Source organism: Oryza glaberrima, chromosome 10, assembly GCF_000147395.1.
Source record: "Oryza glaberrima chromosome 10, OglaRS2, whole genome shotgun sequence".
NCBI classification, from domain to species: domain Eukaryota; kingdom Viridiplantae; phylum Streptophyta; class Magnoliopsida; order Poales; family Poaceae; genus Oryza; species Oryza glaberrima.
Genome location: NC_068335.1, coordinates 15,111,935 through 15,138,699, shown reverse-complemented (window position 1 = coordinate 15,138,699; position 26,765 = coordinate 15,111,935). Strand labels below are relative to the sequence as shown.

At 47.5% G+C, this 26,765-nt stretch overlaps 2 protein-coding genes and 2 long non-coding RNA genes across 5 annotated transcripts; 1 reads left to right on the top strand and 3 right to left on the bottom strand.

Moving 5' to 3' along the window:
* Positions 1–969: 969 nt before the first annotated feature.
* LOC127785986 (uncharacterized) lies at positions 970–3,211 on the bottom strand. 2 transcript variants are annotated; one of them, XR_008019884.1, is made up of 4 exons: positions 2,814–3,211; positions 2,610–2,734; positions 2,430–2,481; positions 970–1,424 (listed from the first exon to the last, which is right to left on the bottom strand). It is a non-coding gene; the product is annotated as an uncharacterized LOC127785986 (long non-coding RNA). The 2 variants fall into 2 exon arrangements; XR_008019885.1 differs by having other exon boundaries at positions 971–1,424; positions 2,610–3,211.
* Positions 3,212–3,949: 738 nt separating this feature from the next.
* Positions 3,950–5,286, top strand: LOC127785984 (BTB/POZ and MATH domain-containing protein 1-like). Its single transcript, XM_052313305.1, has one exon. It carries the CDS (start codon positions 4,186–4,188, stop codon positions 5,284–5,286), a length of 1,101 nt encoding a protein of 366 aa, XP_052169265.1. The 5' UTR covers positions 3,950–4,185.
* A 2,538-nt stretch (positions 5,287–7,824) lies between these two features.
* On the bottom strand, positions 7,825–10,458 carry LOC127785720 (BTB/POZ and MATH domain-containing protein 1-like). Its single transcript, XM_052313120.1, has one exon. The coding sequence runs from the start codon at positions 9,434–9,436 to the stop codon at positions 8,324–8,326; it is 1,113 nt and encodes a 370-aa protein (XP_052169080.1). The 5' UTR covers positions 9,437–10,458; the 3' UTR covers positions 7,825–8,323.
* A 9,673-nt stretch (positions 10,459–20,131) lies between these two features.
* On the bottom strand, positions 20,132–24,335 carry LOC127786107 (uncharacterized). The gene is made up of 3 exons (XR_008019911.1): positions 22,262–24,335; positions 20,390–22,074; positions 20,132–20,291 (listed from the first exon to the last, which is right to left on the bottom strand). It is a non-coding gene; the product is annotated as an uncharacterized LOC127786107 (long non-coding RNA).
* Between the last annotated feature and the right edge of the window lie 2,430 nt (positions 24,336–26,765).

The following is a 26,765-nucleotide window of genomic DNA, read 5'->3' as shown; positions in this document are numbered from 1 at the left end:
ATTTTAATTTCTCGAGGGCATATTCACTCCTATATCTTTTTCTAGCAAACTTGATATAAATAGTTATATTTTTTTCTAAAAAAATGATAATGTGGAGTATAGTGACATCTAACACTTTATTAAGTTTAAATTTGTTCTACACATTAAGAAAAAAATTGAATTAAAGTATGTATAAATAGAATCGCTAGTATTCATATATTGAATTTGTCTTTCTTTATATCTAAATGTGTAAATGGAGTCTTACTAGAGATTTTGTGGAGTGGTATATGTGTTGTATGAATATTATTATTTTTTTCAAAATTATTCATGCTAGTAATTGGCCCGTGCTAACGCTACGGTAATGTAAAATAGGAATGCATATTTTTTAAAACCATGCACTACAATAGGAATGAAAAATGTAGCTTGCACGGATGGTTGGAGCAATTTTCTTACATCATGCGGGTTTCCAGCATTCTAACCTCCACTTGAATGCATGCTATGATCGTCTACCCTCACGCTATCGAGTAAACAACATATCGTGTAGTGTTCAAATTGATCAAGCGTAGTGATAAAGCTATATTAGATCTTGCAAACTGCAAACTCAATGAGCCATTCATTTCCACTAGAAAAAGTGGATAAAATTTTGGATATTTGTGGCACGCTTTTCAATCTGCTAAATGGTGTGTTTCGTGCGAAAACCTTTTATATAAAAGTTGCTCTAAAATATCAGATCAATTTATTTTTCAAGTTTTTAATAATTAAAACTCAATTAATCATACGTTAATACATCCTCGTTTTGCATAAAACACTTAATTTTCATCTTTATCTTTATCTTTAAGAGTAAAGAACACCGAGGTTAGGCGTTTGGAGAGGGATTTTCTCGGCACGCACAAGAAGATATGTCATTAGTGCACAATTAATTAAGTTATTAGAAACTTGAAAACATGTTTATTTGAATATTTAAAGAAATTTATGTATCGGACTTTTTCTTAAAAAATACACCGTTTAGTACTTTGAAAAGCATGCCCACGATGAGGTATTTGCAAAGACAAATACACCCCCCGAACTCAGCCTTATTCCTAGAATCCTAGGAAGTATATAATGGTACATTAATTTCTGGCCAAAGTTTTTTGAGAAACTGGCAAATAAAAAGATTGTCTTATCTAAACAAACATAACAGCCTGTAAACCTGAATAATTTAGGCTCTACAAACTACAAATTGTAAAAGAAAATGTAAAAGAAAAAGGTTGAACCGAATCCCTAAATTAAAATCACCTGCCATCAGATATTTCATTCATCACAGCTGAAACGAGAGCATCATCAGATATTTCATTCATCACATTCGACTGTACGTACTTCCTCTATCCTTTCTCTTTCTGCTGAAAATAAATGTCCCTTTCCTTTCTAGTTGTGCTACTGATAGTTTCATAAATCTGGGAGCTCACCTACAGATGTAACAATGGTTTTCAGATGAGTAGTAAATCCAAGCCTTCTTCAGAAGAAATACAACTTCATCTAGTAAAAATCTCACACGATTTTTTGCGGGTAGTAAATATCTTATTTTACATGGTTACAATTTTGTAAATGAGATGAAGAATGTAAAATGAACATGAATACTTTGTTAAATCTGCAGATAAGCTGGTTGGATCATGGAAATACAATTTTCAAATTTCATAACTTCAGATCAAATTTCATTATACCCTCTAAATACACAGGTAGCGTAAATAGTAAATATTGTATTGCACGCCACCAACAGCTAGGTACCACAGAAAGCAAGTCGAAAAAATCTATATAATGCATATGATATTTCATGAAAATCAGGAATGATATGATTCACCTACTGCTAGATCTCAAGAACATAGAGGCAGCGTGATGTGGTTCAGGAGAAGGGGGATCAGCGACAAGGTGGTGGCTTGGATAGGGAATCGCCAGCGCTTGAGGCGGTGGCTTGGACAAGAGATCAGTGGCGCTTGGGTGGCAATTTGCTGACGAGGGATCGGCAACACCAGTGCCGTGGACGGGTGGAGGGCTACTGCTGCGCAGCTGTGCAAACACGGAGGTGTGGACAGACGCATTCCAGACCCGCTGATGTTTAAAATCAAGCACATAAATCAGTTGACTGAATCCTACATGAAACCAGTCACAATCACCGGTATGTATGTATGTATATATATATTTTGAATTAAACCAGATCACCACAATGGGGCCTTATCTCAAGTATTCAACATTTATACTTGAGATAACCTGAAACTTTTTGAAAGGAGATGAAGTAACTTTTGGTAGTAGTCTAGCTGTCTGCCGTACAAGCAAACTATGAGAAGCACACTTGTTAATACCAAAGCCATTTAAAAGTCACTAATTACGTACTTACCTATCATGCTAAATTAAAAGTAAAGGTAGATGCATGTTATAGGAAACAGCAACAATGGCAACAAAAACTCGAGCCATACCATATAAAGCACGCCATGCAGTCAAAGCAGCAGATTGGATAATGCTAGCCTTCTGCAATATAACAAAACTTGATTCAATTAGCTTGCAGTATCATTTTCAAGTAACATTGGAGATAAATCAAATTTCAGAAACGAACAATATATTCCATTTCATAATTTAGAAAGCACAAGAACATATACTTATCCGATTGTTCACGTCAACTGCAAATTGATGCCATCGCTGTGTAGTTCACCTGTAAGCCAAGATGCCTGACAGAACGGATCTGTGGAGGCTGCTCCACCATCCCAGCCTGTGCTTGCATGATCTGAGATTCAGAATTGGTGTTAATCAAATTGGTTGAGCAAGTGGGCAGGTTGATCGATCGATCGATTTCATTTGCATACCTGTAACGTCATGGCATCTCTGAAATAGGGCACAACACAACTCAATCAGAAAATCAAAATGCATAGTACAAATTAGTGCAGAGCAATTGACAGCAAATTTAGAATTCAGACCACAACTCAATCAGAATAATCAGAATCCAGACGTATCAACTATTGTGCATGATGAAAACAGTAAAATGTAGAACCATAAATGGAGGCCATTCAACAAGATATTAGGACAATATATGATATTGGGACAAAGTATATGAACAATATATATGTTTCATCAATTACATAATAATTATGGCCTTTTAACATTACTTATCTCTGCTCATTCACTCGAATGGCCAAATGGGCTTCTAAATGTTTTATAGGATCAAATTACTATCTTAAACCTAATTCAGTCATAAACGATTTTGTTTTACCTTTTGAGATGAGACTATCGACAATGAAGGCCACCGCGGGGCTGGTGGAGGCGCAGAGGAGACCAGCCAGGAGTAAAGCAGTTCGCCGTCGACAGGGGAGCTGCGGTGGACTCGATGTCTACGGGCAGGCGTCCGTCGAGGTGGAGGTCAGTGGCGGCGCGGAGGAGGGCGAGGGGAGCGGATCCGGCGGCTGAGATCCGTGGCGGCGCAGTGGAGGGCGAGTGGAGCGGCAGCGGAGGACGGGATGGAACGGGATCAGCAAGGCGGGCGTCGATGTCCCGGCGCGGGACGGCGGTGGAGCTTCCGGCGGAGGGAACAGCAGCACTTGGCGGATATCGATAATGGCGCAAAGGAGACCGGGCAAGAGGCAGGCGACTGACGTTGATCCGGCGGCGCGCCGCAGAGGGGCAGGCGAGTGAACGGGATGGGCGTCGGTGTCCCGGCAGTGCGGTTCGGTTGGGGCGTCGCCTCCCTGGCGGCGGTGGCTGAGAGGGCGGAGGAGATCGATGATGGTGGGGAATCGGCGCAGAGGGGCCGCCGCTTGCGACGCGGAAGGCGGGCGGCGATTACGGCGCCGGGTGAGAGATGCGCGGAGGAGAGGAGGGGATTGAGGGCGTGAAGGGTGGCGGTTGAGGGGAACGCGAGCGCGTGGGGGTAGATACATCGGTGTGGATGCTGGAGCCCGGAGCAGTAGCATGGGACGACGTACATCGGGTTTCTGACTACTACTTACCGTTGAGGAACCGGGCCGAAGCAGTCAATCCCGAATCAGATCAAACTCTGCTTCTTCCTGTTAACTCCTAGCAATTGGAGTTGAATACCAACACTTCTCTTTAGCTTTACTACAAGAGGCTAGGCAGAGGTAGCTTAGAAATCAGAATCCTGTGCACATCGGCGTGCGGCCAACCAACAGAAAAACGCAGGCCTCAGCTCCTACATCTCCGTCGGACGTCGGGCTAGACGCAGGTATGACGACGACGACGGCGGCGGCGGCGGCGGCTCTCACGTCCAGCGTCGGTGACGGTCCTCCGCCGTCGAGGTCCACCACTACCATCACCGCGGGACGAACCTACCACATACTCAAGATCGAGGGGTACTCCAGCACCTTGAAAGCCGGTCGTGGGCAGGCCCTCCGTTCCTCTCCGTTCAGTGCGGGAGGTCGCACCTGGTATATCAGCTACTACCCAAACGGAGGGCAAGAAACCAACAAGCACTGCATCTCTTTCTTCATCCATCTTGACGATGACACGGTCAATGACGATGTCATGGCACAAGTTACATTCAGCTTGCTCGACCGACACGGGAATCCGGTGCGGTCACACACTGTCACCACCATATTGTATAACTTCTCGGTGGCTAGTAATAACGCGCTTGGGTTCGAAAACTTCATTAGAAGGGACGACTTGCAACGATCGGAATATCTCAACGACGACTGCTTCGCTATCGCGGTTCGTCTGGTCATCACCGAGGAACCACCATCCTTCACGGTGCCCCCATCAAACATGCACCTGGATTATGGTGATCTTCTATCAAGCAAAGAGGGAACCGATGTCGAGTTTGTGGTTAGCGGCGAGACATTTGCCGCACACAGGTTGGTGCTAGCGGCACGGTCATCGGTGTTCAAGGCGGAGCTATTCAAACCAATGGAGGGAGGCACCACAGATGTCATGAAAATTGACAACATGGATGCACAAGTGTTTAAAGCTCTGCTTGTTTTTATCTACATGGACACTTGGCCAGAGATAGGTCAAGACGAGACGACTATGGTTCAACAACTACTCGTTGCAGCCAATAAGTATAGCCTATCAAGATTGAAGATAATGTGCGAAGATAAGTTGTGCAACTATATTGATACAAGTTCAGTGGTTACTATGCTGATGCTAGCAGACAAGTACCAATGCCATGGTCTTAAGAAGGTGTGCTTCAATTTCCTTGCCTCTTCAAGAGCATTGTCTTTGGTCATGAAAGTAGATAATTTCTGGTGTTTAATCCAGAGCCATCCAACTATGTTGAAGGATTTAATTTACAACATCGTTACTCATCAATTGGAAATTAAATTATCAGTGTAGTAATTAGGATTCATCCAAGCCAAAATTCAACTGTCGAGAAAAATAAAGGTTTCTTTCGTGGAATGAGTTCACCTACATATGGTTCAGTTTTGTAGCGCCTTCCAGCAAGCATATTTACAAGGAAAATCAATTTGCAATATAAAGTACTAACAGAGTTATAAGAAAACGACGTGTATGATACTCCTCTGTCTTATATTATTACACGTTTTGAGTTTTTTTTTCAAATTTAATAAGGTGATTTATAGAAAAAGATAGTAAGTTTTGTCAACGGACTATACCCGATAACGGTAATTCTGTATATCATGAATCTTATATTGGTGATATGTCTTATCTATAACATTGATAATAGTTCTTAACCTCAATGCAAATGATTGGACTAACGTTCTCGATAATGTAACCTGAAGATATATCTTTGTCAAAATTACCTAGCCATTCTCGAAAAACCGAGTAGGCACAAAATTTTCTACAAAGAACGTAACCATCTTTTGAATTTGTAAGGAGGTCAGAAAAGCAACAATCGTATAAAATTCTGCAAATATTCCACCTGTGATTTCTCCCTCTTTCTTGAAATACAAACCATCATATATGACATATAAAATCCACTTATGAGATTCATTTGGGTTCCGTTTGTACCTCAGTCGAACTTCCTCCCTTTTGTTTCCAAATTCCAACCTCGCGAGCACCAGAAAACCCTAGCAAAAACCCTCGTCACCATCGCCAAGCTTCCAATGGATCTGAATATCTGATCGATGAACAACTACTGCATCTGTGCACGGCGCTCAGGCGAAAGTGTGTCTTCTCAAAACTCAATATGAATTTGCGGCCAGACCGTTGTCGTGCCAGACCAACTGTTCCAATTCCAGCTCCCAGGTGTACTGCTCATTTCCACCGCGGGCAGCAACGAGTCGACGAGACTTCTGCCCGCGTACATATGGTGACGCAGTACGCGTCGGTGCATGGTGCCCTGGCTGTCGACGTTCTTCGTCGTCGGTGCGAGGCCCTGTGCGCCGATTGGCGGGAGGCAGTGCGTGCAGCTGCCTCGCCGTGGGGCTTGTGTCGCTCGCGCGCGCGTACGTAAATTTGTCGGCGCGTACGTCGTAATACGTCGTACGCGCCCTCGAGGTACGCGGCCAGCCAGCGGAGCCGACGAGGGGTGAGCGGCAGCATACATGGCGTCTCAAGCCGACGATCTCATCCTTGACCGTATGCCGTGCCACCTCGATCGAGAACCAACCGTCGCGCCCACTGCCGTGATCAGCATCGATCACACGTACGACGTGTCCTCGCGCCCGATCGAACCGCACCTTCCAGAACGCCAACGCGTTCCGCTGGCCGGTGGCATCGTAGCAGCAGCAGCCAGCATAGGACGATGAGGCCGGAGCACGGCGCACATATGAGCTGCGGCCTGCGGGTCCTTTCTCTTGCTGAATTTCGAGGCCCATACGGTGCAGCCACTGCGCTAGTGCACACGTAGTCCCACCTCGCTTACCAAACATAAGTTTCACTCCTTTATAAACTGAGACCAGGATGCACTTGTCGAGAAATGCCTTGTCATCAGCTGAGCATAACATAACATGTACCAATTGGGGAGGGCTAATAAATACAGGATTGCTAATTGGCGCACGTGCCAGATCGCCCCCCACCATGTCACGTGTCCTCTTTTTCTTTTTTTTTCTCTCTCTCTTTTTTCTGATTTTTTTTTTTCGTGCCAATTAGCAAGTTTTAAATCACAACTTGAAAATTTTTAAATCTTAATTTTGAAATTTTAAAATTTTGTACTTGAAAGTTTTCAAATCAAGTTTTTAAATATCGAGTTGAAAATATTCAAATCATAAGTTGAAAGTTTTCAAATATTTCAAATCTGGACTTGAAATCTCGAGTTGAAAGTTTTTAAATCTTGAGTTGAAAATTTTGAAATCTTAAGTTGAAAGTTTTCAAATATTTCAAATCTGGACTTGAAAGTTTTCTAATCTCGAGTTGAAAATTTTCGAATATTTGAAAGTTTTCAAAACTGAGTTGAAAGTTTTCAAAATTTGACTTTAAAATTTAAATCTTAAATCGAAAGTTTTCAAATCTAATTTAAAAATTTTCAATCTGTTAGTAAAATAATCTCCCAAAAAAAAGAAAAATCTTCAAAATCTTCTCTAATTACCCATCATTAGCATTAAGTGTTAACTAATAGAGTAGTTAAGCGGGAAGTGCGCGCTAGCTGCGCGCACGCGCCAGCTAGCCGCCTCCCTAATAATAAGCGGGTGATCAGGCATTCTCCGCTCCTCCCCCTTGCTTGATCCCCTTCCTATGAACTTCAAACCAATTAGAAATAGAAAAATATAACTTAGAAAAAAAAATCTAATATTTCAAACCATTTAAAAAATATATACAGTAAACTTACGTACAAACAAAAAACATTTGGATATAAATTTTAGGTATATAAACTTACAAAAGAAAATTGGTGCCAAAAAAAAGTAAGTGGTGAAAAAAAAAATCTCACCTCCCGCCATAGAAATTAACATGACCGATCGAGCCCGGGAAGGGCGATCGAACATTTGAATATAAATTTTAGGTATATAAACTTAAAAAAGAAAATTGGTGCAAAAAAAAGTAAGTGGTGAAAAAAAATCTCGCCTACCGCCATAGAAATTAACGTGACCGATCGAGCCTGGGAAGGGCGATCGAACATTTGAATATAAATTTTAGGTATATAAACTTGCAAAAAGAAAATTGGTGCCAAAAAAAATTAAGTGGTGAAAAAAAAATCTCGCATACCGCCATAGAAATTAACATGACCAATTGAGCCCGGGAAGGGCGATCGTCGTCAGGAGATTTGCGAACCTCCACTGTTACGTCCTAGATACGTGTGAGCCCGCTTCTCATTTCTCAAATATCTGTAGTTCTATTATTTTAAAAAAATGATTGAATTAACATATATAAGGATACACCATCTCGTAAAAACTCTAGTCCAAAGTAAATCTACGTGCATAATTATTAGAAACAAAGAAAACAAATTTTATAGCACTGGAAATCTCAACTAACATTCCTAGACATCTGCATTTTGCCACGGTTGAATCCTAATATCTATACGGTTAATTTGACTTCCATGGTTATCTGAAGAAGAAACCGTCTTCTCTGATTCACTGCCAAATATGTTGGAATTTAGATCTTCCACAATAGGAGGACTCATGGAACTAAGGAACATAAAGCATGCCTCCTTAAGTTTGCAACAATGGTGCTTCTCCGCTAGCACCAACATGGTTGACGCTGAGCCTGTATCAATGTGGTTGCACAACTTATCTTCATAGACAAACTTTAACCTCTGTAAGCCATACATGTCTGCAGCAGCAAGCAACCGTTGAGCCATAGCTACATTGTCTTCTCCAAGACCTATCTCCGGCCAAATGTCTGTGTAGATGAAGTCAAGCAGAGCCTTGAACACTCGTGCTTCCATGTTGTCAATCTGTATCACATCTATGGTGCCTTTCTTCGTCGGCCCGAAAAGCTCCGCCTTAAAGACCAGTGACCGTGCAGCCAGCACCAACCGGTGCGCCGCAAACATCTCGCCGCCGACCAGGAACTTGACATCAGTGCCTTCTTTGCTTACGAGGAGATCAACGAAATGCAGATGCATGTTCGACGGTGGTACCACGATAGATGGCTTTTCCTTTGGGACGATCACATGGACAGCGACGGCAAAGCAGTCGTCATTGAGATATTCCGATCGCTCTAATTCGTCCCTCCTAATAAAGTTTTCGAACCCCTTTGCCCTACTAGGAGATGTTGAAAAGTTCCGTAATCGGGTGTGATAGGTGTACGACGGCACCGGATTCCCGTATCGATCGAGCAGGCTGAATGTAACTTTTGCCATCACGTCCTCCTCGGTGACGATGTCCTTAAGCACGAGGAAGATGGAGATGCAGTTCTTGTTGCTGTCGCGGCCTCCGTTTGGGTAGTAGGTGACATGCCAGGTGTGGCCTCCTGCGCTGAACGGACAGGAGCTGAGGGCGTGGTGGCGGCCGGCTTCCAAGGTGTTGGAGTACCCGTTGATCTTGAGTACGTGATAAGCCTGCGCCGCGATGGTCGTGACGGTGGACCGCGACGAAGGGGAACCGTCGCTGGCGCTGGCCGCAAGTGTCATCGTCGTCGTTGTCGCCATGCCTGCGGTCTTGTGTTGGTAGACCGATCTCTTGTGGAAAAGATTTGATTTCCTAGCTACTACCAGACTGCACGCCTGCTTCTTGTAGGACCAGTGTTAGAATCCAATTCCAACTGGTTGCTGGGAGAAGAGAAAGAACGACTCCGATTTGGGTTATTGACAGTTTCGACTGCCGGAACCCCTGTCTGTGCAATCTGCACGCGTCCGTGTCGCTCATGGACGGCGTTGCTGCTGCACCCTTGCTGTGCTCGGTAGTGCATATAGCAGTGAAAGACAAGGATTAGGAGACGACGCCATCCTACTGCTGCAGCCGTAAGGCAAGCTGTTGTTTTACCTTAGGGCATCACCAATGCGTGTCTTCAACCCGCACCCTCATCGACGGCAGTTCGCTTTTCCTTCGGAGCCGTGCCCTAGCGATGGCACGCGACCCCTGCCTGGGTGACACGCCTCCTCCTCCTTTTCGGCCAGGGAACGGGATGGAGGCATGCACTGCGGTGATGGGCGCCCCAGGCGACGGTCTCTCCACCACCATATTCCCCTTTCACCCCTCTCCCCTCTCTCCCCTTCGTTCTCATCGCGAGAAGAGAGAGGCGCCGTCTCCTCGGTCTCCGCCGGCGGGAGAGAGAGGCGGCGGGCGGAGTTGACCACCGCGTGGAGACGACCGCAGAGAGAGGCGGCGACAGTGCTATCGTCCATGCGGCCACCGCCGGCACGGCTGGCACCACTCCATCCGCCGGGGGGCCAGATCTGGCCACGGCGGCGCTGGATCTGCCGCCTCCGGGGTCGCCGCTGCCACCTTCCGGGGTCGCCGCCGCCACCAGACGAGGATGATGACGACTGCCGCTTCCTCCCCGTGCGCTCGATTCGGAGGTAGTGGCAGGAGACGGTCGCGAGGCAGATGGTGACGGCGGCGGGAGAGAGAGGGAGAGGGAGGCGAGTGGAGGCGGCGGGAGGCGGCGGGAGCGGCGACGGGAGAGAGGGAAGCAGGCGGCGACGAGAGACGACGGAGAAAGAGAGAGAGGGAAGCAGGCGCGTGTGAAGGGAGAAAGAGAGAGAGAGGGAAGAGAGGGGTAGAATAGGAAAGAGAGGAAGAGGAGAGAGAGGGGTTTTTTTGGTTGGGATACTCATATGTGGCCTGTATTGTAGAGGTGAGTACTTTTAGAATACCCTTAGTTAGTGAGGGTATTCTAGAAGTGGCTTACATTGTATATGCCCTTAGGCTGCGACTACGATCTCTTCCCTTCAACAATTCGGTCAGTGTTTCTATTTTTGTACGTGTTAGAAACGCAAGCTAAAGTAAGTTTCGTGGTACACCGTTTTATATTAAGGAAGAGGCAACATGCAGCTTCGAAAAAATGTGTCCGACAATTTGAAGATGACCATATATCCAAGTGACAACCGGCCCTGGCTGTGGAGGCGCCTCCTCGTCGCTTGAGCGAGCTCGCCGGTGTTAGTGCCATCTCGCCGTCGTTCGTGGCCACAAACTTCTCGCATCTCGATCGCCGTCACCGGCCCTCACACTCATCGTGCTGGGTGAACTCGTCTGGCTGGCAGTTGGTACTGAAAGTCGGAGAAACTCCTCTACAGAGTAAAAGGGAGAGAGAATATCAGTTCCAATTGGGAGGAAATAGAGAAGTATTGAGTCGGTGCTAGAAAATGATGAAAACAGCAAAAAGAAATGGTGAGTTCAATATTTTTAGAGGGGATTGATGGATGGCATTCTGTATACTCCCTCCGTCTCAAATTAGTTATCTCTTTGGAGTTTAAATTTTATCCCACAATACTTGTCACTTATTAGTACTACTTGTCACATCAGTCACCTCCAATTCAAACTTTTACCCATTCTATCCTTACCATTCTATTGCTTCTATTCAAATAAGGGGCAATATAGTCTTTATTTCTCAAACCTTAATTTGTACTAAACAACCTAGAAAGACAAGTATTGTGGGACAGAGGAAGTTTTTTTCTGAAACCCCCGCGGGGTGTATTTGTATTAAAGTAGGAGGAAAACTGTACAATAGCCCTTAGGCTAGGAGAGAAAACAAAAGAAAACAGCAAGCGGAAAGATGGGAGGGGGGGTGGACCACTAGACAAGGAGTGGGTTACATGTTGCGGATTACAGATTGCTGATTGTGCCTCCACCGTTGTCCGGGAGCAAAGATTGAATGCCTGTAGCGCCCGTTCCGTCTTGGCGCCTAGCGGGAAAACTAGCTCTTAAAAATCCTATTTGCGAAATCCGTTTCTTTGCTTGTTGTCTAGTGCCTGTGCCATCTCAGGTCTCAAATCCCCGATCCATCGTCGAGTTCAATCCCGAATCCAAATCCTTCCCAAATCAAATCCCTCCGCAAAAGTCTATTTTGCCTCCCTAGGGTTCGATGGGCCGAATCCCTCTCGGCCCATCTCCCCCTCCCTCCCCGACTCGCTCTCTCTCTCTCTCTCTCTCTCTCCCTCCCTCTCCCCGCTCTGCCCGAGCGCTGCTCGCGCGAGCGCGCGAGCCGCGCCGAGCCCTCCCTCCTGCTCCCACTGCCGTTCCCGCCGACGCCGCCCAAATAGCCGCGGCTCCCCGCGCGCGCGCGCCGTGGTGGCCGACCGCCTGGTCGCCGCCGCCGTCAGGCTCTGCCCGCGCCTGCCCGCGCCTGCCGCCCGTGTCGCCGCTCCGCTCCAAGCCGGTCCGCCGTCATCGCCGTCGTCACAACCCGGCCCCGCCACTCCGCGAGCTAGCCTCCAAGGGCCGGAGGCAGAGCCCTCCGCCCTCTCTGCCGCGTCGCCCTCTCTCCCTCCTCCTTTTCCCGAAATGGAAAGGAGGCAAGCCTCCTTTCCCTCTTCCTTTCTCCCTTTTCCCTTCCCCGCCGGCGTCATCCTCCCTGTCGCCGTTTTGGCCGCTAGTCGGAGCTTCAGCCCGCTGGCTCGACCGCCTAATGTCGGTTCCTCCCTCCCAAACCGACATTGCCGCCCTATAAACCCGAGCCCTCCCCAAACCAATCTTCCCCGTTTTCGCCCTCGCCATTGCCGTCCCTCTCGCCGACCGCCGCCGACGCGTGTGCCGGAGGAGCCGGCACGAGCAAGGACGCGGAAGGGGACTCCGGGCGCGCCCTCTTCTTCCTCTTCCCCGGCCCGAGGCCGGAGAGATCGCTCCCGTGCCGTCGGCCTCTCGTCACCGCGCCCTTCCCCGCACGGTAGTGTCGCCCTCCGTTCTCCCTCCTCGTTCCATCTCCTCCCCTTAGACTCGGGTAGTAGCACGAGTAGCCTCCCCGTAGCTAGCTGGCGCCGCCCCGACCGTTGCCGCCGCCCGCCGTGTGCTCACCGCCGTCGCCGCCCGAGCTCGGAAGCGCCGCTCGTCGCCAGCCTCGCTCGGCGTAGCTCCGCCCAATCCGACGCTAGCAACGGATTCCCGTAGCCGCGTAGATGCTCTCACCGCCGGGAATCGACCCCTCGTGACCTCATCGCCGTTTCCCCCTTCTCCTGCCGCCGGTTGCCGCCGCCGCAATCCGCCGCCGTCGAGCATCCCCCGGCGAATCCGAGCCGTTGGCTCGTCTCCTCTCGTCCCGTGCAACCTCCCGGTGTGCTCGCTTTCGCCTGTATCGCCGTGGTTCGCTCCGCCGCTCGCCGCCGCCGCCCGCCGTCCGTTTCGGCCGACGTCGTCGTCTACCTCCCGCCGGCCCGCGTGGCAGCCACGTAGGCGCCACGTCGGCGCCACCTCGGCCACGACCGGATCGGCTGACCCGGCCAGCCGCCCCCTCCGTTTCTCTCCCCGTGCGCGCGGTCCACCGCGAGCCGTGAGGCTGCGCGTGGGCCCGCCGCACCGCGTCCTCCGCGAACCGCGCGCATGCGCCGCGCCCCCCTCCCCAAACCCTAGCACGCCCGCGTGCACCTCGCTCACGGTGAGCCGAGCCGCCGACAAGCGGGTCCCACTTGGGACCACGCGAGGATGGACCCGGCCCACCGGCTCTCTCTCTCCCCTCCCCGCCCGCGCGCGCCTTGGGCCGCCCTCTTGGGCCGGCCGGCCCATTAAGCTCGGCCGAGCCGCCCCTTTCTCTCGGGCCGCGCCCTAGCCGCCCGAGGGAAGTCTAATTTCCCTCCCTCTTTCTTTTTCTTTTCTTTTCTTTTTCAAAAAGGGTTTAAATAAATCCTTTTCCTTTAGACAAAAATCCAATAATCTTAGAAATTCAATATCTTCCCAACCGTAAGTCCGTTTGACTCCGTTCAACTTCCAAAATTCCTCAAATCTCGAGATCTATCTAATGGCACGCTTAGAGGTCAATAATAGGGCTTTATTTTCGCCGTTTGTTGAGTTGTCCCGTTTCGCGTGTAGTTTCGGAGCCCGAAGACCCGCAGTGCGAGGATTTCGAGGATCAAGCTCAAGATCTCGAGCAAGGCAAGCCACCTTTGAACATCTTGAGCTTATATTTGAACTTAATTAATTTGCTTGCAAAATATTATGCATTGATAGGATTGCACTTGATCTGTTTGCCCCGTCTGCAAGGCAGACCGGTGGGCCTACCCAACTTGTTGCATCTGATCCTTCCACTGTTAATTGTTATACCATGTTCCCTTGTAACCACCTAGTTGCGCCTCGATATTCGTGCACTCTGTGCGAGTATCGACGGTCGCCTTCAAACTTAAAATCTGAGTAAGTTCTTGGGTAAAACTTGGGTTTTTACAAAAGACTTGGAAAACCCGACACCTGGGTCGGTGCTTGCGAACTAAATGAATTTCCAAAACCGCGGACCGGGGAACGTACCGGGAGTACGGTTTCCCGCTCTTGCACTTAAGGACCGTTTCCTTGGAATTTCATCCGAACATAAGACAAGTACGACCACATGGGTGGAATGGGACACCCCTGGCTGAGTAATTAGCTAATCGGGGGAGCCTTGATGCCAAGAGACATGTGGATTCGCCGGGGTGGTGTCGGGGAGGACCCCTGGGCTTCCTGGCACAGTATGGTCTGGGACCTAATCTGGTGTTGGTCTGGGACCCCTCTCGTTGGCATATGGCGAACCTGTGTCGGCTTTCGAAATGCCTTGTCATGAAAGCCTTAAGGTCTCTAGTCGTGGCCGTTCTGCACGGGCTGGATGATCCGGGTTAGTAATGTCGTGTGGGTAAAGTGTACCCCCTCTGCAGAGGTTATTAAGCTGTCCGAACAGCCGTGCCCACGGTCATGGGCGGATGTGAGGTGATTCCTAGCGTAGTTTTGTTTGACTACTGCCTTGTGAAATTTTGCTGTTGTGAAATGGGTTTGATGTTTGGAAAATCTGCGGCTGATGGGACCAGCCAGGCCCGGGTGGCCGTTTGAAAGCTATTGGCCGGGTGCCAATCTTGATCAATTCAAAAGATTGATACATTGCACAAACTCCGACCGGACGAGACGCACTTTCTCATCCGTGTCGTTTGAGAAGCACTCACTTAGTTGTTTCAGGAAAGAGTTCAAATAAAATCAATTGCAAAAACAGCAGCCCTTCTTTGAAGCCTGCATTAAACACTTATTTCCCATGGCTTGCTGAGTACTCTCGTACTCACCCTTGCTCCATATAAAAAATTTCCCCCCCCCCAGTTGCTGAAGAAGATGAAGCGGATCCCGCTGACGAGGAGTTCCTTCAGGAGCAAGCCGGCTACGATGAGTTTTAGGGTTTCGGCCTAGTTCCCAAGTCGCGCCTGTGATGTGTGGTCCAAGTCTTGGCTTCCGCGTTCCTTTTGTAATGCAGTTGTGAGCTCGGGATCTGTCCGCAGCCCAACATGACTGTACCCCTACTCTATAATAAAGAGACCTCTGTTGCTGTGATATTCTGTCTTCCTGTTATACCAGCACTGTTTCCTGGGACTGGTATCAATTAACAGGTTAATTTGGAGCGTCACGGGCTAGTTCCGCTCGGGACTAGTTCGGGGCGTGACAATGCCCCTTGCTCCGCATGCACGCCAGAGCCATATTTCATCTGATATTCGATTCGTGATGGTCTGCGGTGATGCTTCGATGCCTTGGAAGACCCTGCTATTTCTCTCTTTCCATATCTCCCAGGAGAGTAGAATGAGAATTGATTTAACTCCGCTTCTTTTGTCCTTGTTCATGGCATGAATGGTCTGGATCCACCAGTCCTCGAGGGATGTTGTGCGTGGCCAGTTCAGCGGCCGCAATTGAGGAATCCCTAGCTTTGTCGCTACGGTCTCCCAGATTGTTCTTGTGACCGGGCATTCATAGTGGGACGGAGGAAGTAAGGATTAAGCATCGAACTCAACATCTTCAGGTAAAAAAATACTTTCATATTTGCAATTCACGATGAAAATTTTGTAGCATATGCTAGTATGCCAAATATGGACCACAGCAACTCCATATCCCTCTATATCTAAGAGTTTTTGTGAGATCTAAGAGAATTGATACAGTAGTTGATTGGTAGGCAAATGTTAGGATAGTGCCATAGTTGTGCAATAGTTTTTGTTTTAAGAAAAAAGAAAGAAAAAGTGTGAAGAGCCCCCTTAAGTAGTGTAGTTGACGTATTAAAATGATAATTTAAGATGGCTACATAACCATTTAAACAAACTAACAAGCTAAGCTACGGCGAAAAGAAATAAGTTTGTACAAAGCAATTTACCAGCATATGGTACTTCAGAAAGCTTAAGGAGTGCATATAAAAGGACCTTTTCTTGTTCCTGGTTCAAGTTTAAAATGTCACTGAAGTACATAATGCTTAGAATAAGAGATTGGATAAAAAATATAATGCCGTCATACTGAATTATCTAACTGAAGAGGGTTCATACCTTGAGTATTGCATTTCTTTCTTGAAGAAGATGCGAGTCTAAAGCTCATTGTAATACAAAGAACTCCTCCTTATCTTCTTTCTTGAAGTAGCAAACATTGAAATCAAACAAGGTCAGTCGCTTCCTTTCCTTGCACCTACCTGGGGTTGCCTCTCTCCATCTTCTGCCTGAAGAAAGAGGACTTGCAACCGCTAATCGACAAAATCGGTCATCGCCTTCCACTATGGATGTCGCACTTGATGACGCCCATCGGCCGAGCAACCATGGTGAACGCTGTTTTGAGCTCAATCCCAGTTTATTTGCTAATGGCAATCAATGCACCGAAATGGGTAATCAAGGGGATCGACAAGATTCGTCGTGGTTTTCTATGGGCCGGGAAAGCTTCAGCAAGCGGTGGCGCATGCTGGGTTGCTTGGCCTCGGGTATGCTCCCCAAAGGAATACGGTGGCTGGGCTTCCCCAATCTCGAGAGGATGGGACTTGCTCTAATGTCGAGATGGTTATGGCAGCAGCGAACCTTGCCGGAAAAGCCTTGGCAGGGTCTTTGCATCCCGGTCTCGCAGAAGGAGCGCAACCTTTTCTCGCTCTCCTTGGTTTGCTCAGTGGGAGATGGGAACTCGGTGTTGTTCTGGGAAGATTGTTGGCTGCAGGGTGCTTCAATTCGGTTGCTGGCACCGGCTGTTTGGGCGGCTATCCCAGGGCGGTTGCGGGGCAAACGCACGGGTCTGAGGCGCTGCACGATAGGAGATGGATTCGCGATATCTCCTTGGCGTTAGGGATGCAAGCGATCCTTGAATACTTCAAGCTCTAGGAGCTCCTTCGATCTGTGCAGCTGTCTGACGAGCCAGACAAGCTTTCTTGGCGTTGGGAGAACTCGGGGCAGTACTCCTCCCGCTCGGCTTATCGGGTTCTCTTCTTGGGGAGAACTCAATTCTAGCACAAGCCAATCTGGAAGTCCTTCACCCCTCCTCGATGTCGTTACTTCCTCTGGCTGGTCGCCCTCAACCGATGCTGGACGGCGGACCGCCTTCGAAGCCGAGGTCTGTCGCACCTGGATCGTTGCCCCCTCTGCGATCAAAGCGACGAAACGATTGATCATCTCCTGGTCGCATGCCCGGAGTCTCGGCAGCTTTGGTGGATTGCTCTTACTGCTATCGGTCATTCCGAATGTCTGCCTCTCAATGAGCAGTCCTTTCATGCCTGGTTGTGTGACAGTCGCAAAAGGATGATTAAGGACCATCGCCGAGGGTTCGACACAATTGCGACACTGGTAGCATGGACAATCTAGAAGGAAAGGAACAACCGGATCTTCAACCAGAAGAGCAGACCTTGGATGGAGATAGCTAGGGCTATGATGGGGGAAGCGGACCTCTGGCGGATGGCTAGATCAGCCATACCGACCATGACAGTCCCTTCGCTTGTTCTTGGGTCGCCAAATCATTCGGGAGATTAGGCTTCTACTTTTCTCTTCCCCTCTCCTGTACCATGTCCCTTTCTTTTTATTTTTCAGGCCCGTTCTGTAAATACATTTATTCCTCTTAATACAAAAATGCGTGTCTCGCGTATTCCCAAAAAAAAATCCAACAAGGTCAAAATGGTACACACGAAAGTGATGGGAAAAGACAAAAATAATGGAACAAAGCCACACCTTAATCAAATAGCATGCTAGATATAACTAAAAATATGCAGGCAGAACAGCACAAAGAGGAGAAAGTGCTACACAGGAAGCAGTAATGATAACGAAAGTTTATTTTCCAAGAAATTTCATTGGAGAAAAGAATATTTACAAGAGTTGGTAAGCAGTCAGATATCATAATTTAGAACCAAGTACAATATGTAATCAAAAGGATGATACATGTACCTTGCTCAGAAGACTGGCAGTTAGGTCAAGTTTGATGATGCCAAAACCTTGTTCTACATTTTCAGTGGTTGACAACATGACAGTCAGGCCCTTTTTTTTAGCTGGATCAGCCAAAGAAGAGGCCGATTGAATTCCATTAAGATTGAAGGGGAAATGTAGATATTACAATGACAGTAGGCTGTTGAAACCGGTGGCACCCACCATGCTGGGGAGCCAAAAAAACAAAACAGGAGATCGTCCTGTCGAAAAAAGGATTGGGTTGAACTAGGGACAAATCGCCCTCTCTTTTGAACAAACCCGCAGCCCTCCAGACCAAGATTTCATCCTTAATTGCTCCATATACATTACTAGGCGTGCTTGTTCTGTTCTCGGAGACCCCTGCATTCCTCTCCTTCCATATGAACCAGCATACCATGAAAAAAAGGAATCAAAGGATTTCCTGTGAGCAGCACGACAACACACTCTTGGCTGAAGCCACCACTCACCAAGATCGAGGTCCTGATCCCGTGGTAGCTGAAAACCAATGTTGAGCCAGTTCCTCAACATATCCCAAACTACATTAGTGAAGTTGCAGGCAGCAAACAGGTGGGTACAATCCTCACTCGCAAAAGAACAGAGGTGGCAGTGTTGGTGATGGGGCCAGCCTCTCTTTTGTAGATTGTCTGCCGTGAGGCATCTCCCTTTGATGGCAAGCCACATGAACAACTTGATCTTGGATGATGCTCTTGTCTCTCAGACCATCCTGTCCCAAGACCATCTCGTTCTGGCCAGGAAGAACATGCTGTACACCCGAGTCGACTGAGAAGTTACCATCCCCGCCGTTGTCCAGAAAAACACATCTTCTTCTCGCTGGTTCAGTTTCTTCTCTTCTACTAAGTCCCATACCTGAAAGTATCAGCTCAAAGCTCTACTCGATGGTGCACCCACAATATCCTTCACCCATCGACAGTTTGTCAGACTCTCAGCTACCAAGAGACCATCTTGGCACACAAAGCTGAACAGGCATGGCATCGAGGAGCTGATGCTGGGCAACCAATTGGACCTCCAGAAATCAGTGTTGACGACGTTTCCTACCTCAACCCTAGTTGCTGCGAAGAAGATGTTTTCCAGAGTCTCGTGTTCTTGTTTCTTCAGCATTGTCCTTGTCCATGGGCGCGATCATTCTGCTGTACCCTCAGTGCCAGCCACTTCATACGCAGTGCTCGACCGAATAGGGTGTAAATCCTTGATTCCAAGACCACCATACTCATCAGGCGAGCAGACCTGGCTCCAAGCCACCAGACAATGTCCACCACTGACACTAATCACAGAAAGCTTCGGCATTTCCTCTCTACCTCTTTAATTGCCCATTGTGGCAGTTCAATTACCATCACTTAGGTGTACTAGTAACACCATTAGCACTGTCTTGATTAGTGTCAGTCTTCCTCATGATGGCAGCATCTTTTGGCTTACACCTGGCAACCTTCTTAGAGAACTTATCTAGCAGAGGCTGCTGTTCCTGCTTGGTCAAGCGGAGTGTTGAAAGCGGCAGACCCAGGAACTTCAGTTCTCCTTTTCATTGATGCTTTCATGTCTTGATGAATGGACAAAGAAACATGGCCATAATTTGCTTGACTGTACTTTAATTGGATGGGAGACAAGAGGGCAACCACTCTTCACTTCACAAGGTAATGTCTTAGTATCAGGCAGATCATCTGTGCTACATGTCTATGTTTCTGTCAAAAACTATCAGCACATAGGGCTAGTATGCTAGATTATTATCAATAAACCTTCAGCACTGGTAACTGATTTATTTAAAATCAGCTTTAACTGATATTTTTACTGTAAAAAAAATAGGTAAAGAAGTGGCAAAACTGTTGAGTAAACCGCAGAGGCATTAAAAAATGACTTTCATAATTTACAGTTCCACATAACCACAATAGTTTGAATGGTCATATTACCAATTAGCAATGATGCTTTCCTTCTGAATACTTTGGATTTATTTTTATGATATTGAGCTCATCATCCAGAAATAATAATTACAGTAGGAAAAAGAAGCACCAAATAAACCATTTCATTGAGAAAAGCACACATATTATAGTTCGATCTTAACTTAAAAAAACAAAACAATACATACCACCTGCACAGAGGAATCCCACAACTGGCAATTGTTCAGCAGGAGAAGATTTTTAAGTATGATAATGCACACCCATTTCCAGATTTCAACTTCTTAGATTACTGCATGATCCATAATATGTCGACACTCCTGTTTCATAAGTCCAAAATTGGTCAGCGAGCTGAAAACCCAACAGTTACTTGATTTCTGAACAATCTTATGTGAAATAATAAAGAAGATACAGTCACCTCATGGATGGCATTGAACGTCAAGGTATTTGTGATTCTTAAGCCAAACTGATGCAGTTTGTGAATGAGGTGAAGCTTGTCCATCTTTGACAATCTTATCTGGAACCATGGCATGTGCACCAAAAGCAGGATCCTAAAGAACAGAGTTATTTGCCAAACAACATTTCCTGCTTACTGCAACGAAGTAATTGACATCTGATTAATCAGCATGATTTTTGTTTCCTGAGAGGCAACAAGTAGATATGTTCACCGCAAAGGCGTGACATACTCATTCGAAGTAACTATACTCATTTGAAGTGATATTCATCAAAACTTCTCTAAGCTCAGCATCCGAAATTTTAGTTTATTTCTCAGTTTAGTAGGAGGTCATTGCCTTTTCGCCTGGGATACTGTCACCATGTCAAAAGAAGAGGGAGGACTGGGCGTACGAGATCTCAAAGCTCACAACCTGTCGCTACTAATGAAACTTGTAAGCAAGCTGCTATCTGGCTCCCCGGAGCCATGCTTCCACTGGCTCAGAGCACAGCACCTGCAGAACGAGATTCCTATCCTAGCAAGACCAACTGATACACCGGTTTGGAAGATGATCTGTGGAGCATTGGAACCAACAATAGCATCAACCAAAGTTTCGCTGGGAAGCGACCTTTCGGTGCAATTCTGGAAAGACCATTGGACGGACGACGGCTGCTTCTTCATCACCTACCCATCACTGGCATCATTTGCAACCAACATCAACTGTACAGTCGCCTCACAATTCACACAAAACACCTGAGCGATTAATCTCCACCCAGTGTTATCAAACCAGGCACAGACAGAACTCAACCTCCTCATGAACACTTTGGCAACTCTTCAACCACATGCAGATGCACCAGATACAAGATCATGCCTTCAATCCCTCAACGGAATAACAACCGCAGCATTTTACAGACTCCTCACATTCCGTGGCATATCATGGAAGCCGGCTGAATTCATATGGCTCAAAGCCATCCCAAATACTTGCAGAATCTTCCTCTAGCTAGCCTTCAAAGACAGGTTAAACTCCAACAACAACAGAATGCACAAAAGTGGTCGTCTGACCCACACTGCAACATCTGCCCAGCAATTGAATCAGCAGACCACATTGTGTTGCGTTGCAAACTGGCTGAGGCCCTCTGGACAAAACTCGGCCTAAATTCCATAGCAATCCAATGCACTGACATCCTCCAATTCGTTGATGAAGTCCTAGGTTCTTCTCAGGGCCACCTCAAGCTGGGATGGTTGATATGCTTCGCTGCCTGTGCTCACAACCTATGGAAGGCAAGGAATGATGCGGTATTCAACTGAGCTAACACAAGCGTTTCCAACCTCCTGCAGACAACAAGAAACTGTCTGAACTTATGGGAGAACCGTGTCAAAACAGCAAATCGAGCGCAAATTCAAGGCTGGATAACAAAACTGAACTAGATGATCACAGTGCTGCTCACCCAGAATATTCAGACAATTGTATTCATATGCTACTCTTTCCCTCTTTCATTTTCTTTCTTATTTCTTCTTTCTTTCTTCTTTCTTTTTTCTCTTCTATCTTCTTCCTTCGTTCCCCTTTACCTCTGTATTTTCTCTCTTCCTTTCCTTTTGTAATTGGCCACTTGGCCATGTAAACCATTGACCACCATTAATACAATGGTAATAAGGTAGAGCCTCTCTACCTTTTGCGTAAAAAAAAGGAAGTTTAGTAAGAAGTTTGGCCTGTAATTGTAAGGTAAAAACAACAGAATATACAGACGAAGCAATGAAGTATAATAAATCAAAATAATTCCATAAGAGTATATAATAACTATAACAGCACAAAAGAAAGATAATATGGAATGAACAAAACTCCTCTCAAGAGTATACCGTTTATCTGTCGTTCACTTAATTATACAAGCTAGATCACGAGATATCACTATGCAATGCATCTTTCTTTGTACAGAACTTTCAAGGGTATATGTTGATCGCTCCAAGCAGTGAATCTGAAATGCAGTATCTCCAGCATATGTTACCACAGGTACAAGATCCAGAGAATCCTTTATAACATCAATGTTATTTCTTCTGGTCCACTCCTATATGCATAATTGTGGAAGACACACTAGCTGTCTAAAATCTGCTCACTTCTGGTCTTTTGAAAGATATCAGAAATTTTAATTCTGAACAACAAGCATTGACAATGAATCAAAAATTTCAATATTCCATGTTGGAATGTTAGAGGCATTCATTCTGCTGATAAGTGGAATGCAATCAGAAAATAAGATCAGTGATTCTAATTATAACATCATCTGCCTTCAAGAAACAAAGAAAAACAATTGAGGCAACATATACTAAAAATTTCTACCCAGCTCAATTGAACAAGTTCGTGTTCTTACCATCTCAAGGAAATTTGGGAGGTTTACTGATTGTCCGGTCAGAAGTACAGTTAGAAGGGAACAAACATATTTAAATGACTTCTCCTCTCTCCCAGTTGCTCTAACATCAAATATTTCTGGAAATGTATGGATTCTTACAAATATCTACGATGCTTGCCTATGTGATAAAAAATTGGAATTCTTGATCCGGTTTGAGAACATAACCATAAAATAACTCTCTGGGTTGAAATCTCTCCACTCTGTATTGTTTAGTTGCCTTACATAGATGAGAGTTTTTATCGTCCAACGGTACCGGGCGGTACCGAATGCTGGCCGTTGGATCTGGCCCGATCCAACGGCTGGGATTGTTTGGTACCTCCCGGTACCAAGAATGTCCCCGATACGGTACCGCCCAGACAACTTGGTTGGAAGGGTATTATTGTAACTTCGCGTTGCTACTGGATGGATCAGGAGGGATGGATCGGGGCTGGCGGCTCGCTCGAACCCTAGTATTTGCTCTCCTTGCCTTTCGCTGCCATGTTGCTCTGCCGCCGCCGCCGCCGCTGTTATCCTTTGCCGCCGCCGTCGCCGTGTTCATGCTCCTGTGCCGTGAGTTCGAGTTGAACCCTTGAGCCGAGGAGCGACGAAGGACGACGCGGATGATGATATGGGGGGTTAGGGTTGGGCGGCGGCGGAGAAGGAGAAATCAATTTTACTGAAGAAATCTCTCCATAGCAATTCGAACATTAATCAATTTCCGGCGTTGGGCTGCGGAGGGAAGCGTGTGGGGGCGGAAGGAAGCGTGTGGGGACGATGGATTGAGGGCGCAAGCGCGGCTGTGGAAGGAGAAGGACCGAGCGAGCGCCGAGTGAATTTCTTCTCCCCATCCTACCCATACAGGAATGAACGGCCAGATGTGTACTGGTACCGAGCGGTACCAGTATCGGCCGGTACTCTTTGCTAGACCACAAAGATGCTCTACATAGATAGGTTGAACAATGCTAAGAGATTGTCATTACAAACAGAACGGGGGATGCAATTCTAACAAATCGACAATGGCCAGGTCACAACTTCACAAGTTGCCAGTCCACTGATCTGACTCAACTGACATCATACTAGTGAATTGACAGATAATGAACATGATCAGCAGTGAACCAGAATGCTGAATCGGACTGAATCGGCATAGGCATACCTCATTCTTGAGCAGGACTGTAGTTTGCTCATCCCATGATCCCTCAGCTTGAATCAATAAAACCCAAAACAGCAGGAAGTGAAAAAACTTACTGCATCACAATCCAGAGAGGCGCAAAAGGGGAAAACCCTATCATCTTCTCGCAAGAATAGCGGAGAACCCTGCTCGGATTCAGCGCGGTGCAGACCCTGAAATCAGCCGCCAGGAGCGGACCTCGCCGTGGTCGCGGCCGCGTCGCCCCCCTCCGGCTCCGCGGGCCGACCGTGGAGAGCGCGGCACTTGGCCCTCGCCCCAACGCGCACGGAGCCCTTCGTCGAAGGAGGTCGCGGCGGAGCCCCAGGGGGCCGCCCTCCTAAACCCTAAACCCGTCTCGCCGCCCGCGGGATTCTGGGATTCTGGGGATTCTGGGGTCGGTGGAAGCGGAGAGGAAGAGGGGGATCCGGGCGCGGCGGTGGCGGCGAAATAGGAGACAGAACGAGGGCTACTTCCCTTCACTTCGCGCGAAACGGAGTAAAAGGCAAACGGGACGAACACTCATGCTTTCGTCCAAATGAATCGCACAAAAGAGAAAAGAAAAAAAAAATCAACCAGGTCAGAACTCAGAACAAAAACTATGCTGCTCTAACCATCTCCATCAGGCTTGAGGTTGACGATAACTAAGGTGCCGCAGGCGCGGCCGCGCCGACATTCTCCGCCGCCTGGGGCTCCTCCACGAGGCCCTCGTCGTCGTCGACTGCTTCTTCTCCAGCACGAGCGTCGCCGAGGAGGAGTACCTCCGTGGCCATCGCTGTTGTGGTCGACGGCGTCGCCTCCAGGGCCGCAGGAACATGGGCGTGCTGTAGAGACTAGAGAGCACCCCATGACTCCACCGGAGAACTTCACCGAAGATGGATGTATCCGGCCGCGGCGCCTGTCCAGCTCAGAGAAAAAGCTGCGGAGGCGGTGCCGATGGCCGTCGTCGGTGGAGCCGCCCCCAACGGCCAAGACGCCGCCGCCACCGCCACCGCCACCGCCGCTGCCGCCTCCGCCGCTTCCATGTCCCGAACTCCCGATACCTCGGCTGATCTGGTGGGCGCGGGGTAGGGGACCTTGAAGGGGAGTTGACGGCATCCTCATCCGAGAGGATGTGGGGGGGGGGGGGGGGGGGGGGGGGGTCTCGTCGACGACGTCTTCAACGGGGGCCGCGTCCTCGGGCTTGTCGGAGCCGTTGCCTCCGGTGGGCGCGGTGTTGGGATCGTCGACCTCCGCGAAGAGCTCACGGACGCCTTCCAGAGAATCGTTGATGGGCGGATCGCTCGCCGTCACCCGCACTCGCCGTGCTTCTAGCCCGAGCGGGGAACGCGTGCACGGGCCATACGGAGAGTGGCTTCCCCGGCGAACTCCCGTTTGAGGGGGAACCGCACCGAGGAAGGACGAGGTGCCCTGCCCTTGCCGCGTCCATCGACGGGCAGTGGAGCACCCGCACCGACTCCTATCCGATTCATTTCTCGAAATGGTGGAGGCGTGGAGCGGAGGGGAGGGGGAGGGTGTTCTTGGCGAGGCGAGGAAGCGGGAGGAAGAGGCTTCGAACGCTCGAGGACCCGTTATATAAAGGGAGAAATAACGAGGTCTAATTCGTTATGCTTTAACCATAACTCACTGACACGTGGGACCAGGTAGCACGTCAAAGCTCAACCGTCGGATGGAAATAGTGAGACGGTTAGATTCTTCTCGGGGGCAAACTAGTAAAAATTACTACCTTGAAGAAAACTAATTTCAGTTAGTGTTACACTTGTGAGGCGGGTTAGTTCACCATAGAAGGGCTCACTGAAATTGTGTACACTTCAAGCACGCATTGCAGGCGAGCAAGAATCAGGCATTCGGTGATGGGGGTGCGAGAGGAAGCGCGCCGTGGAGGCATTCAAGTTCTGTCTGATTCCGGGCTTCCGGCCCGACGGCCTCACCTAGAACCTACTCACGCAAAAGTATTGTTTCTGGCTGGGTTCCTCATCTCTCGCCTCGCATGCGGAGCCGGGCGCATCATATGTACCTGATTGAGAGAACGAGACGCGAGGCGCTGACGTCTCCTTCGGCTTCACAGGGGTTTGTGGTCGGAGTCTCGGAACGCTCACCATGGAGGTCGCTGCCTGGTAGCATTGGCAAAAGCAGAGCACGCATGATGCCGCGAGCTACTACGTAACATTGCCATTGCGGAGAATTAAGTAGAGTGGCAATGGGCGTGTGGTTTTAATCCCGTGTTTAATTCATAACACACTCATAATTACGTAACATTGTCCTTTTTTTTTCCTATTACCGTTGCGCTGTGTGCCCGTGCAAGTGCCAGGCAACGCATGAACTGCACCATCGCAGGCTTTGTTGCCGTTGTTAGAGAAATCTAGCATGGGAACCCGCGTAGATTGTGCGGCTAGTATCATTATATTTTCTCATATAATAGCATATATGTTTTCTCATTATATTATTTAAATATATTAAAATGACAACATAATTTTAAATTTTGCAATAACTTTACAAACTACTAATGTGTAATATTCATATTGTATTTTATATACGTGTTAGATATTAGTTATTTTAATATCAAATTTTAGTTATTTATAAATTATATATATTCCTATATGGACTCTAGACTCATCTTTTAATATTTCTTTTTTTTTAATTCTGAATTTTCTGTAAATTGTATTTCTATATAGACTCTAGGCTCTTCTTCCAATGTTATTTATTTTTACTTTTGAATTTTTATTATTTCTAATTGTATTTCTACGTGGACTTTAAACTCATCTTTCAATATTCTTTAATTTTTAATTTCGAATTTCAATTACTTCTAAATTGT

Bases quoted from the DNA above. Each gene is read 5' to 3' on its own strand.
- LOC127785984 (XM_052313305.1), top strand. From the start codon at position 4,186: ATGACGACGACGACGGCGGCGGCGGCGGCGGCTCTCACGTCCAGCGTC.
- LOC127785720 (XM_052313120.1), bottom strand. From the start codon at position 9,436: ATGGCGACAACGACGACGATGACACTTGCGGCCAGCGCCAGCGACGGT.